At 47.0% G+C, this 14,047-nt stretch overlaps 1 protein-coding gene across 3 annotated transcripts in view; it reads left to right on the top strand.

Annotated features, from left to right (window-relative positions):
• LOC110508473 overlaps positions 1-14,047 on the top strand; it is a 144,834-nt gene that overhangs the window by 60,265 nt on the left and 70,522 nt on the right. For all 3 annotated transcript variants that reach the window (XM_036966293.1, XM_036966294.1, XM_036966297.1), the window contains exons 3-4: positions 11,850-12,144; positions 13,674-13,793. In XM_036966293.1, the coding sequence (XP_036822188.1) occupies positions 11,850-12,144; positions 13,674-13,793 (415 nt within the window). The remainder of the gene's footprint in view (positions 1-11,849; positions 12,145-13,673; positions 13,794-14,047) is intronic.

Here is a 14,047-nt window from a genome sequence, read left to right as displayed (position 1 = left end):
AGACCAGTGCAAATCTACCAAGACCTGGCCGTCCCTCTGAACTTTCAGCTCATACAAGGAGAAGACTGATCAGAGATGCAGCCAAGAGGCCCATGATCACTCTGGATGAACTGCAGAGATCTACAGCTGAGGTGGGAGACTCTGTCCATAGGACAACAATCAGTCGTATATTGCACAAATCTGGCCTTTATGGAAGAGTGGCTTCGCCATTTCTTAAAGATATCCATAAAAAGTGTCGTTTAAGGTCTGCCACAAGCCACCTGGGAGACACACCAAACATGTGGAAGAAGGTGCTCTGGTCAGATGAAACCAAAATTGAACTTTTTGGCAACAATGCAAAACGTTATGTTTGGCGTAAAAGCAACACAGCTGAACACACCATCCCCACTGTCAAACATGGTGGTGGCAGCATCATGGTTTGGGCCTGCTTTTCTTCAGCAGGGACAGGGAAGATGGTTAAAATTGATGGGAATATGGATGGAGCCAAATACAGGACCATTCTGGAAGAAAACCTGATGGAGTCTGCAAAAGACCTGAGACTGGGACGGAGATTTGTCTTTCAACAAGACAATGATCCAAAACATAAAGCAAAATCTACAATGGAATGGTTCAAAAATAAACATATCCAGGTGTTAGAATGGCCAAGTCAAAGTCCAGACCTGAATCCAATCGAGAATCTGTGGAAAGAACTGAAAACTGCTGTTCACAAATGCTCTCCATCCAACCTCACTGAGCTCGAGCTGTTTTGCAAGGAGGAATGGGAAAAAATGTCAGTCTCTCGATGTGCAAAACTGATAGAGACATACCCCAAGCGACTTACAGCTGTAATCGCAACAAAAGGAGGCGCTACAAAGTATTAACTTAAGGGGGCTGAATAATTTTGCACGCCCAATTTTTCAGTTTTTGATTTGTTAAAAAAGTTTGAAATATCCACTAAATGTCGTTCCACTTCATGATTGTGTCCCACTTGTTGTTGATTCTTCACAAAAAAATACAGTTTTATATCGTTATGTTTGAAGCCTGAAATGTGGCAAAAGGTCGCAAAGTTCAAGGGGTCCGAATACTTTCGCAAGGCACTGTACGTATGAATGTTTCACCTTCCTACTCTGGCCCAGTATAGGCTACAGGCTGTACAGGCTGCAGGCTCAGCTGCAACACACTGAAGATCAATGGGGACATGATGCTTTGCGTCTCCTTAATTAGAGAGATGTTCATGGTCTGATGATGGAGACTGTGATGACGGATATACTGTATAGACTGTCGGTGCTTGTGCCAGATGCGTTGCAGTTCATGGTTTTAGCCGTCAAAGACACACACACACACACACACACACACACACACACACACACACACACACACACACACACACACACACACACACACACACACACACACACACACACACACACACACACACACACATACTGTACACACACATACTGTACACACACACACACACACACACACACACACGCACACACAAACAGACAGACATGTACGCAAACACACACACACATATTACTATATATTGCTATATACAGGAGGATCTGAAATGACTGACACCCTTGATAAACATGAGCAAAAAAATACTGCATAAAATAAATCATTCAAATACTGAGCTATATTGTATGCTCAAAGAAATTGGCAAATGATACTATTTTATACTAATACAATTGATCAAAGGAAGAGATTTTGTTTAACAAGTAATACTTTTTTTCTCTCAAAAAGTTAGGGGTCAAAATGATTGTGAAGATAACAGCACTGAGTTGGAGAACACATTGGGAGTAATCTTAGACTATTTCTCCATACAGAATCCTTCCTAATCCTTGATATCCTTCGTCTGTGCTTATGTACTGCCCTCTTCAATTCAACCCACAGGTTTTCAATGGGTTTCAAGTCCGGAGAGTGAAATAGCCATTGCAAAATGTTTATTTTGTGGCCAATTAACCATTTATTTGTGGATTTTGAAGTGTGCTTGCGGTTATTGTCCACCTGGAAGATCCAATTAAGGCCATGTTTCAGCCTCCTAGCAGAGAAATCCAGGTTATTGTCCACCTGGAAGATCCAATTAAGGCCATGTTTCAGCCTCCTAGCAGAGAAATCCAGGTTTTTGTCCACCTGGAAGATCCAATTAAGGCCATGTTTCAGCCTCCTAGCAGAGAAATCCAGGTTATTGTCCACCTGGAAGATCCAATTAAGGCCATGTTTCAGCCTCCTAGCAGAGAAATCCAGGTTTTTGTCCACCTGGAAGATCCAATTAAGGCCATGTTTCAGCCTCCTAGCAGAGAAATCCAAGTTTTTGTCCTATTACTGGGTAAAGTTCATGAGCAAAATGGCCCCATAACATCAACGATCCACCTCCTTAATTTACAGTAGGTATGGGGTCCTTTTGTGTTTATGCATTGTCATTTTGACGGCAAACCCACCACCGTGGCCAAAGAGCTCTATTTTCATGTCATCTGACCAAAGCACCTGTTTCAATCCAAGTGCCAATGCAGTTTAGCAAACTCCAGGTGTTTACATTTGTTGGATGACGTGAAAACAGAGCTCTTTGGCCTCGCACGCCAGTGGTGGGTTTGGCGTCGAAAACGAGATAGTGCCTCCTAAACAAAATCTCTTTCTATGAGCAATTGTATTAGGATAAAATAATATAATTTCCCTTTTTTTCCCGAGCATTCAATAATGCTCAGTATTTGAATCTTCTTCTTTTTATTTACACTGTCATTTTTTGCTCATCTTTATCAAGGGAGTCAATCATTTCAGACCCCACATATATAACTCATGCCCTAAACATTGATTGTTGTAACATTAAACATGGTTAACGCCGCAGTACCTTGAGGCCAGAAAGTCTGTACACAGCACAGCGCTGGATGTCTATGTGCATCTGGTGGAGCCAGCATCTCAGCCATGTGATAATGATGGATTTCATTGACGTTGTCATCACATGTACCATAATGGTGTTTTTAAGATTCTAACAGTGCCAAGGGGGAAACAGAGTACTGACAGAATGCAGAGTGGATAGGCGTGCAGCAAAGGTTTGTGTTTGCCTCGGTGGTGCTCGAGTGAACTCTAACACTGCTCTCCTCTCTCTGTGGGAGCCTCACTAAGCTGAAATGGCATTTCAAAAGTATTTATTTGCTGAGCCCAGTGCATATTCTTTCTACGCTGCCTGAGCTGTCGTTCACCTGCATGACTCAAAACCCTCTAGCTGTCTGGAGGGCGTCATTGTTAAACCAGGGGCGAAATAGGAGATGGTCTGGTTAGATTTTATCAGTATTTATACGATCCCTGTCCCCCAAAACAACCTACCTAGATCATAATACTCTCCATGCACACACAACACTCTGAACTGATCTGTCTGTAAAAAAAAAAAAAATAAATTAAAAGGGATCTTCATGAACACACTCTGAATCTTTATCTAATTGGATTTGTATAACATTTCTGCATTTCCATAAGATTAATTTAATATGTCTTGTGAGGGCAGGCGGTAGTAGTCTTTGTTGTGTTGGCGGTGGTATTTGGTGGCTGTCGCGGGGGGGGGGGGGGGGGGTTTCGCAGGGCTGTGTGGTTCTCTGGAACTCAGTGTTTCACAGCTCTTTGTTCATTGGCTCCTTGGCCGTGAGCGGGGGACCATCTCCTCCTTGTCCCTTAAATGGAGAATTGGTTTAACTCAGCAGCCGCTGTGCACTCAGACGCACGCCTGCACTCGCACGCACGCACACAAATAGGCCACAAATGCCCCTACAAAGTCACGAAACACAATTATACGCATGTACAAGGAGCTCATTATGCGCAAAGTGCGAGGAAAAGAAAGAGAGAAAGCAGGGGAGTTAAAGAGAAGAGGAGCTCGTAGGGGGGCAACAGTTACAGCACGCACCTGCTGGCAGGAAGCTCATCAATAATAATCCTAAAATGTCTCATTCCAAACTGCTTTGTGTTTTCTTTACGTTTCCTCTCTCCCTGGGAATGTCATTTAGCCTCGGGGCTGAAGCACAGCAGGGGCGAGAGAGCAATTAGAGACAGAGGAGGAAGATGGAGGGAGGGAGAGAGAGCGATAGGCGAGAGAGATAAAGGAGGCAGGAAGGGAGCGAGAGAAGGAAAGAGAGGCGGGCGGGGGGGGATCAAGGGCCGGTGGAATGGGACTGGGGCGAAGACCGATTTGGAGACCATAAAGGGTCGAATGGAGGGATGGAGAGAGGGGAAAGGAGGGATGGAGAGAGGGGAAAGGAGGGATGGAGAGAGGGGAAAGGAGGGATGGAGAGAGGGGAATGGAGGGATGGAGAGAGGGGAAAGGAGGGATGGAGAGAGGGGAATGGAGGGATGGAGAAAGGGGAAAGGAGGGATGGAGAGAGGGGGATGGAGAGAGGGGAATGGAGGGATGGAGAGAGGGGAAAGGAGGGATGGAGAGAGGGGAATGTAGGGATGGAGAGAGGGGAAAGGAGGGATGGAGAGAGGGGAAAGGAGGGATGGAGAGAGGGGAAAGGAGGGATGGAGAGAAGGAGGAAAGGAGGGATAGAGAGAGGGGAAAGGAGGGATGGAGAGAAGGAGGAAAGGAGGGATGGAGAGAGGGAAAGGAGGGATGGAGAGAGGGGAATGGAGGGATGGAGAGAGGGGAATGGAGGGATGGAGAGAAGGAGGAAACGGGGGAAGAGTTTAAGCAGAGAGGATAATGCAAGGAGGGAAAAATGAGGGAAGAAAGGGTGTAAAGGTTAATGGCGTACAACTAACAGAGCGGAAGAGCACGTGAGGATAAAAGAAAGGAGCGGGGGCACGTTCTAGAGTTGACCTCACAGTCTATCAACCCTACTCAGCCAGACAGAGAGGGTGGAGACCAGAGGAGAGAGGCTGTAAAGGAGGAAAAGTAAGGAAAGAGGAAGAGGCAGCGTGCATGGCGAGAATAAAGGAAGGAGGCAGGGGAGAGGGAGTGGAGCAAACGAGAGAGAGAGAGAGTGTGGTTTAATATTAAAAAACCCCGTGGAGAGCAAATTCAAACAACTTCTGTGCTGAGTGGGAGCGGAGAGAGAGGGGAGCGTGTGAGAGAGAAAGGGAGAGAGCGTGAGGAGAAACTGTGGAGTCTATTAAAGGTGAAATTCAAAAGCGTACAAAAGCCTGCCTTTCTCTACCTTTGTTCTGCTCTCCTTTCTCTTTTTATAGCCTGTGTTTAATCTCAGAATAATGTCGAGCAAATTTGCAAAGTGAGTGTATGAATTTAAAGCATTACCATAGCTAAGTCTCTAATGTTGAGAAGGGAGTATTTTACCTGGAGAAACTCACAATGATACCCGTCATGGTGTACCACCATTCTACCCCAAGATAACCCACTGATTACATACATTTCAACCGGGACCAGAATTGACGTACCATTAACAGGTACAGTATGAAATATACATAAAGCACATGTATAGAATATAACGTACAGTAAGATATGTATGGAGGTGAAATAGTGACTTAGCTATACAAGCATGTGATATGGTTTGTTAAACAGGTGAGGCATGTTATTATACAGTTGAACCCACATTAGGGTTAATTGTGCTATTATGGAACTAAAAGCATATTCAGGTTAAACTCAGCGATTTGATCAAATTAAACACACCGCGTGGGTAAAGCCGTGATTATATGAAGTGAAGGCCCTAGCTGGGGTGAACTCCTGATTATGCCTGGCCCGGTGTGAGTGCAGCTCGTGACCTTGAGCTAATATTTATTCACTGGCCTCTGAGCTGAGAGTGAGACTGCATGGCCATCCGCTCCACTTCCCCCAGTGCCCCTGAAGGAGGCCAGTGAGTTGGGTCGGGTCGGAGGGGAGGGATAGGGCACTGTGCCCATCTCTCTACGCACGCACGCACGCACGCACACACACACACACGCACACACACACACAAACACACGCACGCACAAGCATGGGTGCATAACCAACATACAGATCCACACGCTCATTTGCTGTACATGCAATGCAAAAATACACAAATGCACCCAATGCACACAAACAGATTCATGCAAAATGATTGGGAAAACATTCAAACAGTGCTTCAAGACCCATTTTTTCCTATTCCCCTCTGCTCTCTCTAAAATCCCATTGGCAAGGAGCAGTCCTTTTGGCAGTGGCACGCGGTGGCATATATGTGGGCGATTTGCCCTTTAAATGTACAGACGTGAATTACAGTAGGCCTCCGGTGGCCTTTTCCCACGTTGCCACTTGCCCTCCTGCTAAAAATATGATGTGGAGTATACATCATCAGAATGGGCATTGGGCGATACAAAACCATCTGCACTGAGCACCACACGGTTCTCTCTCATATATCAGCTGATTATGATAATCAAAAGCAGGATTTGCGTAGTCTAGAGCTAAAAGCAGTTTTGTTGTGAATAAACTATCATGATGGCAGGGAATAATAACAGTATGTATAAAGAGGCTTGTGGTGATAAGGTCTGGTAATAATACTGATGAATAATAAATGTTGGCCAAAGTGGGGTGGGGGCATGTTGCTGCAAAACCACTAACACAGGACTGAATTAGATCACAACAGACCAGGACACACTGTCCACAACACAGCCACATTATATAAAGACTCCAATACAGGCCAAACACAAGGCTTGAATCAATCTTGCTCACTAAGCACACGATTGACCCATACCTGCTGTTCTGTTGACACTTAGAGAGAAAGATCAGAAAGAAACCAGAACCCCAAAAATCACAGAAGCCAAGTGTAAATCCGGTGAGGGGAGTTTCCTTGGTATTTTTACTGAACCCAAATCTATGGCGTGATTGTATGAGGCCGTAGGGGGGGGGGGGGGGGGGGGGGGGGGTTGTGGCTAAGTAACAGACCAGAGCTCTACCCCTCTGGGCCAGCTGGTTATCTGGAGTATCCAGCTGGGATAAAGCGTCCGATGATGATCAGACTCTCTCTCACAGCATCTCGTCTCATAGTGTTGACTTTAATTATGTTTCACTGGGTAGATTAGGCCTCTTCTCTCTTGGCCCCTGTCATGGCTCCAGAGCCCTGGCCCGCACTCAGCTGTTTCCTCAGGCTGCAGGTGCTGGGAGGGAGGGGGGGTAGAAAGGGTAGAAGGGGGGGGTGGGGAAGGCTCACAGTCCCGGCCCTGGGGCCTGCCAGCTGGAGGGTGATCTGGGGTGAAGACCCATCTGACCCTCTGTCATTAGACAAGTGTCTTTAAGATTAGTTCTCTGGCCAGCCAGGCCACGCAACACACTGGAGCAGGAGCACTGTGTTTCATTTCTGGCATAGTTACACTTTGATGTGTCCTGCAAGGGTAAGAAAGACACACTGAGAGGCTGTCTAGAACATGGCTCCGAGCACATTCTGTATTTAGCCACAAGGCTAGTTTATAAAGTTGGCTCTGAAGTGAAGTTGTTGCTGGCCACATCCCAAGTTGATACCGTGCCCTTCTTCCCTATGCCCTTGTTGACTCCCCCCCCCCCCCCCCCGAGGACACGAAAGGAGTGGGTTGTTATGAACGGCACGGAAACAGCCCTAGACGTCTAGACACTTGGTATACATCGATCATGGGACCCTGGCTCTTTGAAGTCATGATGTGGACAGTGGTAGTCCACCAAACAGTGCACGAGGAGAACATTCTCCACAATGCAGTTGAAGATCTAGGCATATCCTCCCGCACGCTGTCTCCAAAGCCTTTGATTCTTCTCCCTGGTGTGATGGGGATTGAACCTCCCACTACAGTAGTCCCTGTGTGGTGGAATGGTGCCTCGAGTCCCCCGTGCCACTGGAGGCTATTGCTCTTTTCCTTGAGTCAACACCAATACCCCATAACCATGCTTTCTCCTTCTACACCCCCCCCCCCCCTCTCAGAATGTGTACTGAGGAAAACATATTCATTAGCCTAATGCGCAGATGCAAAGTGGATTTTCTTACTTCTTGTGTTTTTATGATTTATTGTGAGGCAGAAATGTGATATTGAGTATACGGCTATAAGTTATTTAAGTGATTTAGAGGTTGACACGAAGTGCTTTTTCTGTGGTTTATGATGTATGGTTATTGCAAAAATGTGAAATTGAGTATATGAGTATAAGCATATTACCTTATCATAATATAAGTAATTTAAGTGATTTAGGGGTCTGGGAGCCAAGGTTTGCATACACAGTAGCAGGCGCCTCAGTCAGTACTGCCACTGCTGAAGTCCGAGTCTGATTACTCTGGCAGGTGATACTGTGGTGAGTTTGGTGATTTCTCTGATGTGGTCCGTGGATGACTTGTTTTTTTTCTTTTCTTTCAATGGATTTGATGAAGCAGCTGGCTGTTTTGGGCTCTTACAGTGGAAGTCAAAGGGCGTTATTGGTCGGGGTGAATGTCAATAGGTACGTGTACTACATGATAGCGTTGTTGTTGTTGGACTGTAATGTTAGATGAGAAAGGTATGTGAGTTAACGGGAGTCCATATAAAGCTAATGGTTAATGTTATGAAGACAGGTTAGATGGTGTTATGGAGGGCCCAGTGTTGTACCAAATAATGCTGTGTGTTGAACAGTGGCGGACAGGTTAGATGGTGTTATGGAGGGCCCAGTGTTGTACCATATACAGTGCTGTGTGTTGAACAGTGGCGGACAGGTTAGATGGTGTTATGGAGGGCCCAGTGTTGTACCATATACAGTGCTGTGTGTTGAACAGTGGCGGACAGGTTAGATGGTGTTATGGAGGGCCCAGTGTTGTACCAAATAATGCTGTGTGTTGAACAGTGGCGGACAGGTTAGATGGTGTTATGGAGGGCCCTGTGTTATACCATATACAGTGCTGTGTGTTGAACAGTGGCGGACAGGTTAGATGGTGTTATGGAGGGCCCAGTGTTGTACCATATACAGTGCTGTGTGTTGAACAGTGGCGGACAGGTTAGATGGTGTTATGGAGGGCCCAGTGTTGTACCATATACAGTGCTGTGTGTTGAACAGTGGCGGACAGGTTAGATGGTGTTATGGAGGGCCCAGTGTTGTACCAAATAATGCTGTGTGTTGAACAGTGGCGGACAGGTTAGATGGTGTTATGGAGGGCCCTGTGTTGTACCATATACAGTGCTGTGTGTTGAACAGTGGCGGACAGGTTAGATGGTGTTATGGAGGGCCCAGTGTTGTACCAAATAATGCTGTGTGTTGAACAGTGGCGGACAGGTTAGATGGTGTTATGGAGGGCCCTGTGTTGTACCATATACAGTGCTGTGTGTTGAACAGTGGCGGACAGGTTAGATGGTGTTATGGAGGGCCCAGTGTTGTACCATATACAGTGCTGTGTGTTGAACAGTGGCGGACAGGTTAGATGGTGTTATGGAGGGCCCAGTGTTGTACCATATACAGTGCTGTGTGTTGAACAGTGGCGGACAGGTTAGATGGTGTTATGGAGGGCCCAGTGTTGTACCATATACAGTGCTGTGTGTTGAACAGTGGCGGACAGGTTAGATGGTGTTATGGAGGGCCCAGTGTTGTACCATATACAGTGCTGTGTGTTGAACAGTGGCGGACAGGTTAGATGGTGTTATGGAGGGCCCAGTGTTGTACCATATACAGTGCTGTGTGTTGAACAGTGGCGGACAGGTTAGATGGTGTTATGGAGGGCCCAGTGTTGTACCATATACAGTGCTGTGTGTTGAACAGTGGCGGACAGGTTAGATGGTGTTATGGAGGGCCCTGTGTTGTACCATATACAGTGCTGTGTGTTGAACAGTGGCGGACAGGTTAGATGGTGTTATGGAGGGCCCAGTGTTGTACCATATACAGTGCTGTGTGTTGAACAGTGGCGGACAGGTTAGATGGTGTTATGGAGGGCCCTGTGTTGTACCATATACAGTGCTGTGTGTTGAACAGTGGCGGACAGGTTAGATGGTGTTATGGAGGGCCCAGTGTTGTACCAAATAATGCTGTGTGTTGAACAGTGGCGGACAGGTTAGATGGTGTTATGGAGGGCCCTGTGTTATACCATATACAGTGCTGTGTGTTGAACAGTGGCGGACAGGTTAGATGGTGTTATGGAGGGCCCTGTGTTATACCATATACAGTGCTGTGTGTTGAACAGTGGCGGACAGGTTAGATGGTGTTATGGAGGGCCCAGTGTTGTACCATATACAGTGCTGTGTGTTGATCAGTGACGGCCAGGTTAGAGGGCACATCTTGAGAGGACTCTTCTCCTCACCTCCCGGGCCAGAGATTGGCCGGCCTTTTGTCATCACAGACACCACTCACTGTGGTAATGATGGCAGGAGCTTCATTAAGGGCCTCGTTAAGTCCCCTCGTTAAGCCACGTCGTTAAGGCCGTTAACGACCCCTTCGTTAAGAACCCTGAATGTGTTTAGTTTTGTGAGTGTGAAACCTTCACTTCTGGTGGTCTTGACCAGCTGAGTGTGCCGCACAGGAGGCTGGTGGCATCTTAATTGGGAGGACGGGCTCGTGCTATTGGCTGGAGCGGAACGGATGGAGCGGTATCAAATGCATCAAACACATGGTTTCCATGTGTTTGACAGCCATTCCATATGCTCCCGTTCCAGCCATTATTACGAGCCGTCCTACCCTCAGCAGCCTCCCCTGGTGTGCAGACCAGGCGGGCCAACCCAAAACATCCAGGATGAAGATAGAAGTACTCCAAGTTAAGATTCCCCAAATAACTAATACCGGATGTACTGCAAGGGCAGTATCCGTGACAACCTTAAAGGACCCCAAGGCCAGCTGCCATGTGGTGACTCAGGTCTATTTGCGGGTCTCAATCCGGCACCCTTCCCACAAAATTGCTTTACTGCCTGCCAATTTATTTGTAGACATTGTAATTTACATAGAATTAATTAGTAATTCCTGGAATAGTACTAGGAGTGTTACCCTCTGCAGTGAAATCATGTTGTGGAAGGAGGAATTATCAAATATATGGAAACATAATGCACATAGAATTGTTCAGCTCAACTTTGCAGACAGTGGAAACTTAGAAAAAGGTTATATTTGGTTTACAGGCGCAAACAGTCTTGTCAACATCCATGTGAATTGTTTACCTCCTGGGAGGTCATACATCTATACAATTGTTCCCCTTGAAATGGGATTCTGTAAAACCTAATGAATATTTAGAATCAGAGTATCCATTTTCATTTCGTTTAGCAAATGTGCTTAGCTGTTGCCGCGCAACGGTGCTTCCAAGCGCTCCCCACTCGCACTTTTCTCACAATGTCACACTTATTTGGAGTAGGGGCTAATTTTGTGCTCTTTTATCAGGGTTCCTATTCCGTCCACGTTTGAGCGGTAATGAGAATGAATGCTGATGTGTGGAGTGCATCCCCTGAGCAGGGCCAGGCAAACCGTTGAGGGGGAGATGGAGGGCCTATTCTGCTATTACCCCGCTCCGCTTGAGAGAGCCCCAGCCACCAACCAGCCAGGGCTGATCCAATAAGCCAGCAGCAGTCAGGATCAATACAGCGTGTACCCCTGCCACACCTGGTCCTCCTCAATAGTTGGGGAATAATTGATTAGGCCTCAACTTAGTATCTGCTAAATTCCTACTTTCACTCATCGCTGCAACGGTATAGAACTGTATTTCACAGTTTGATGAGCTTTCAGAGACAACTGTTTGTGAGAATAGCAGGCCTAGCTGAGCTGGTGCATCATTATGGATATTGAGATTATGATTATCCTAGTTCATGGCCATTGCCCCATGGATGGATCGGAATAGATGAGAGGGTGTTTGTTTGGATGTGTTCCAGTGTCCTCGTCCTCAGACAAACTCATGTCCTCAAGCACTGTGTATAATCCCCTTTATTTCTCTTGGATGCGTTCTCCTTCATTTTCTAGCCTGTGTTAACCCCTCTTACTCTCTCTACATCATTCTCTCTCTCCTTCTACCTCTCTCTCTCAGCTGCACACTGACATGGACCGAGGTGATGGACGCACCAAGTACGTGCTGAGGGGCGAGGGGGCGGGGGCGGTGTTTGTGATTGACGAGAAGACGGGCAACATCCATGTCACCAAGCCCCTGGACCGCGAGGAAAAGGACGAGTACCGCCTCATCGCCACAGCAACCGACCGGCAGACCGACCGGGCCCTGGAGCCCTCGTCCACATTCATCATCAGAGTGCAGGACATCAACGACAACCCACCTCTGTTTGAGGAAGGGCCCTACAGCGCCACGGTGCCTGAGATGGCCAACATAGGTACTGCATGGGGAGCCGTTGTCTTTTTTAATCTGCTGCCGCTTGCTTCCTTTAATAATCATTTGAAAATGTTGATGTGTGCTTGCTTTTCAAAGCTTGGTCTCCAGATTGAGTTGTTCAGTCAATCATGGCTTCAATATTTACCCGGGATTCAATATTTACCAAGTTGTTTTTCAAAATGCACGGTGGGTTGCTGCGAGACTAGCACATAGTGGCGCCGTGAGAGTCTTATCAAAGAGCTGTTACATAAAACTGGTAATATCTTCCACCGTCAATGCCACAGTGGTGATGGAATTGGATAATGATAGTAGTCACACTGACACCACGTCAGCCTGCTGAAGAGATTGGTTGAGATATCTTTCATCATCTCCTTTCACTATGAATCGAGATTGAGTTTGCCTCCCCTAATTGCTCCAAACACATTGTGTCATATGAATTTCAGCCCTAAGCCTAGTTTTAAGTGGATACAAGGATTTGATTTCTACCACTACTTTAGCATTACAGTATTTCACATGGAAATAATCCACTATGGTATTCACACAGTAGCCGTTCACTGGTAATACATCTCAGTCTGAATGCATCATCACTCCAAATTGTGACTGTGTTTTAGCAGGCTGCATATCAATAGGTTTCTCTCTCTCTTGTGCTTGTTCCGTCAAACCCACCAGTCAAACTTGTTTGATCTGTCTATCTGATCATTCTTGTACTGCCGCGTGCATCAAAACAATCGCTCCTCTCGCCCTTCCTTTCTCTCTCCATCTTCCATTTGCCTTCCCTATGCCTGTTAACTACCTGTGCTAGATCAGTAGTCAGACCCAGTTTCTCCCTCACCTACCTGTCTCCCTTACCTACCTCCCTCCCTCACTCACCTCCCTTTCTCTCCTTCCCTCACTCACTCTCTCTCTCTCCCGGTGACACTGTCAGGGCTTTGATGTCAGAAAACAGCAACAGCTGCTCCCATAAATCCCCTCTACCCTCAGAGCTTGTCAGCCCAGTGTCCCATGGGAAACGTAGTTCTTCTCTCCAAACTGTACATATCTTTTTTTGCTACAATTTAAATTTCTCACATGAAGCTGACGGTCTTTGATTTATTTGGTGGGGAAAAAAGTCCATATCTGTCAGGAAAGGCAGGGATTCAGGACATGAGGGAGTCAGTGGGGAGACAAGAGGGGCAACCGACAGACAGAGAGATTGAGAGAGGGAGCAAAAGGGAATTGGAGACGGAGATGAAGAGAAATGAAGTGAGACAGACATAATCGAGAGAGAAAGAAGGTGAGCAGCAGGGGAGAAAGAAAGTGAATAAAGTATTTGTCATGCTGCTGCCGAAAGAGAGTGAGGGGGGTAAAAGAGAGAGAGAGAGAGAGAGAGAGAGAGGGAGATGGAGAAAGAGAGAGGTAGGAGTCAGTCAGTCAGTATTTGGCTCTCTGGTTGTTGTGCTGTGCTAATGTACCGCTGTGTCTGGTCAGTGTGTGAGTGTGTGTGTGTTATGTTGTTTTAACGCTCCTCTGCTTTCTCCCCTCCTCCCTCAGGTACTTCTATAATCCAGGTGACAGCGACAGATGCTGACGACCCAACCTATGGGAACAGTGCCAGACTGGTGTACACACTGGTGCAGGGACAGCAGTTCTTCTCTGTGGACCCACAGACAGGTGACTGCCTCTCGCTCTCCACTTGGTGTGCAAGCACTCCTGCTCTCTCTGCTCCCAACCACCTTCCTCCCTCTTCAAACCTCTGCAGTGTGTATCCCCACAGCGCCTTCTTTCTCTCTTTTCCCAATCCCCTTCTCTCTCTCCTTCGACCCCCCCCCTTCTCAGTCCCTCACACTCTCTGCCATGCATACCAATCCCTCTGCATCTACCCCCCCCTCCCCCCCCCCGCATTCCCTCCTCTCACCTCCCTCTCC

This window comes from Oncorhynchus mykiss, chromosome 28 (assembly GCF_013265735.2).
Source record: "Oncorhynchus mykiss isolate Arlee chromosome 28, USDA_OmykA_1.1, whole genome shotgun sequence".
NCBI classification, from domain to species: domain Eukaryota; kingdom Metazoa; phylum Chordata; class Actinopteri; order Salmoniformes; family Salmonidae; genus Oncorhynchus; species Oncorhynchus mykiss.
Note: the sequence above shows the minus strand (reverse complement) of the source record. Positions and strands in the feature narration are given on the sequence as shown.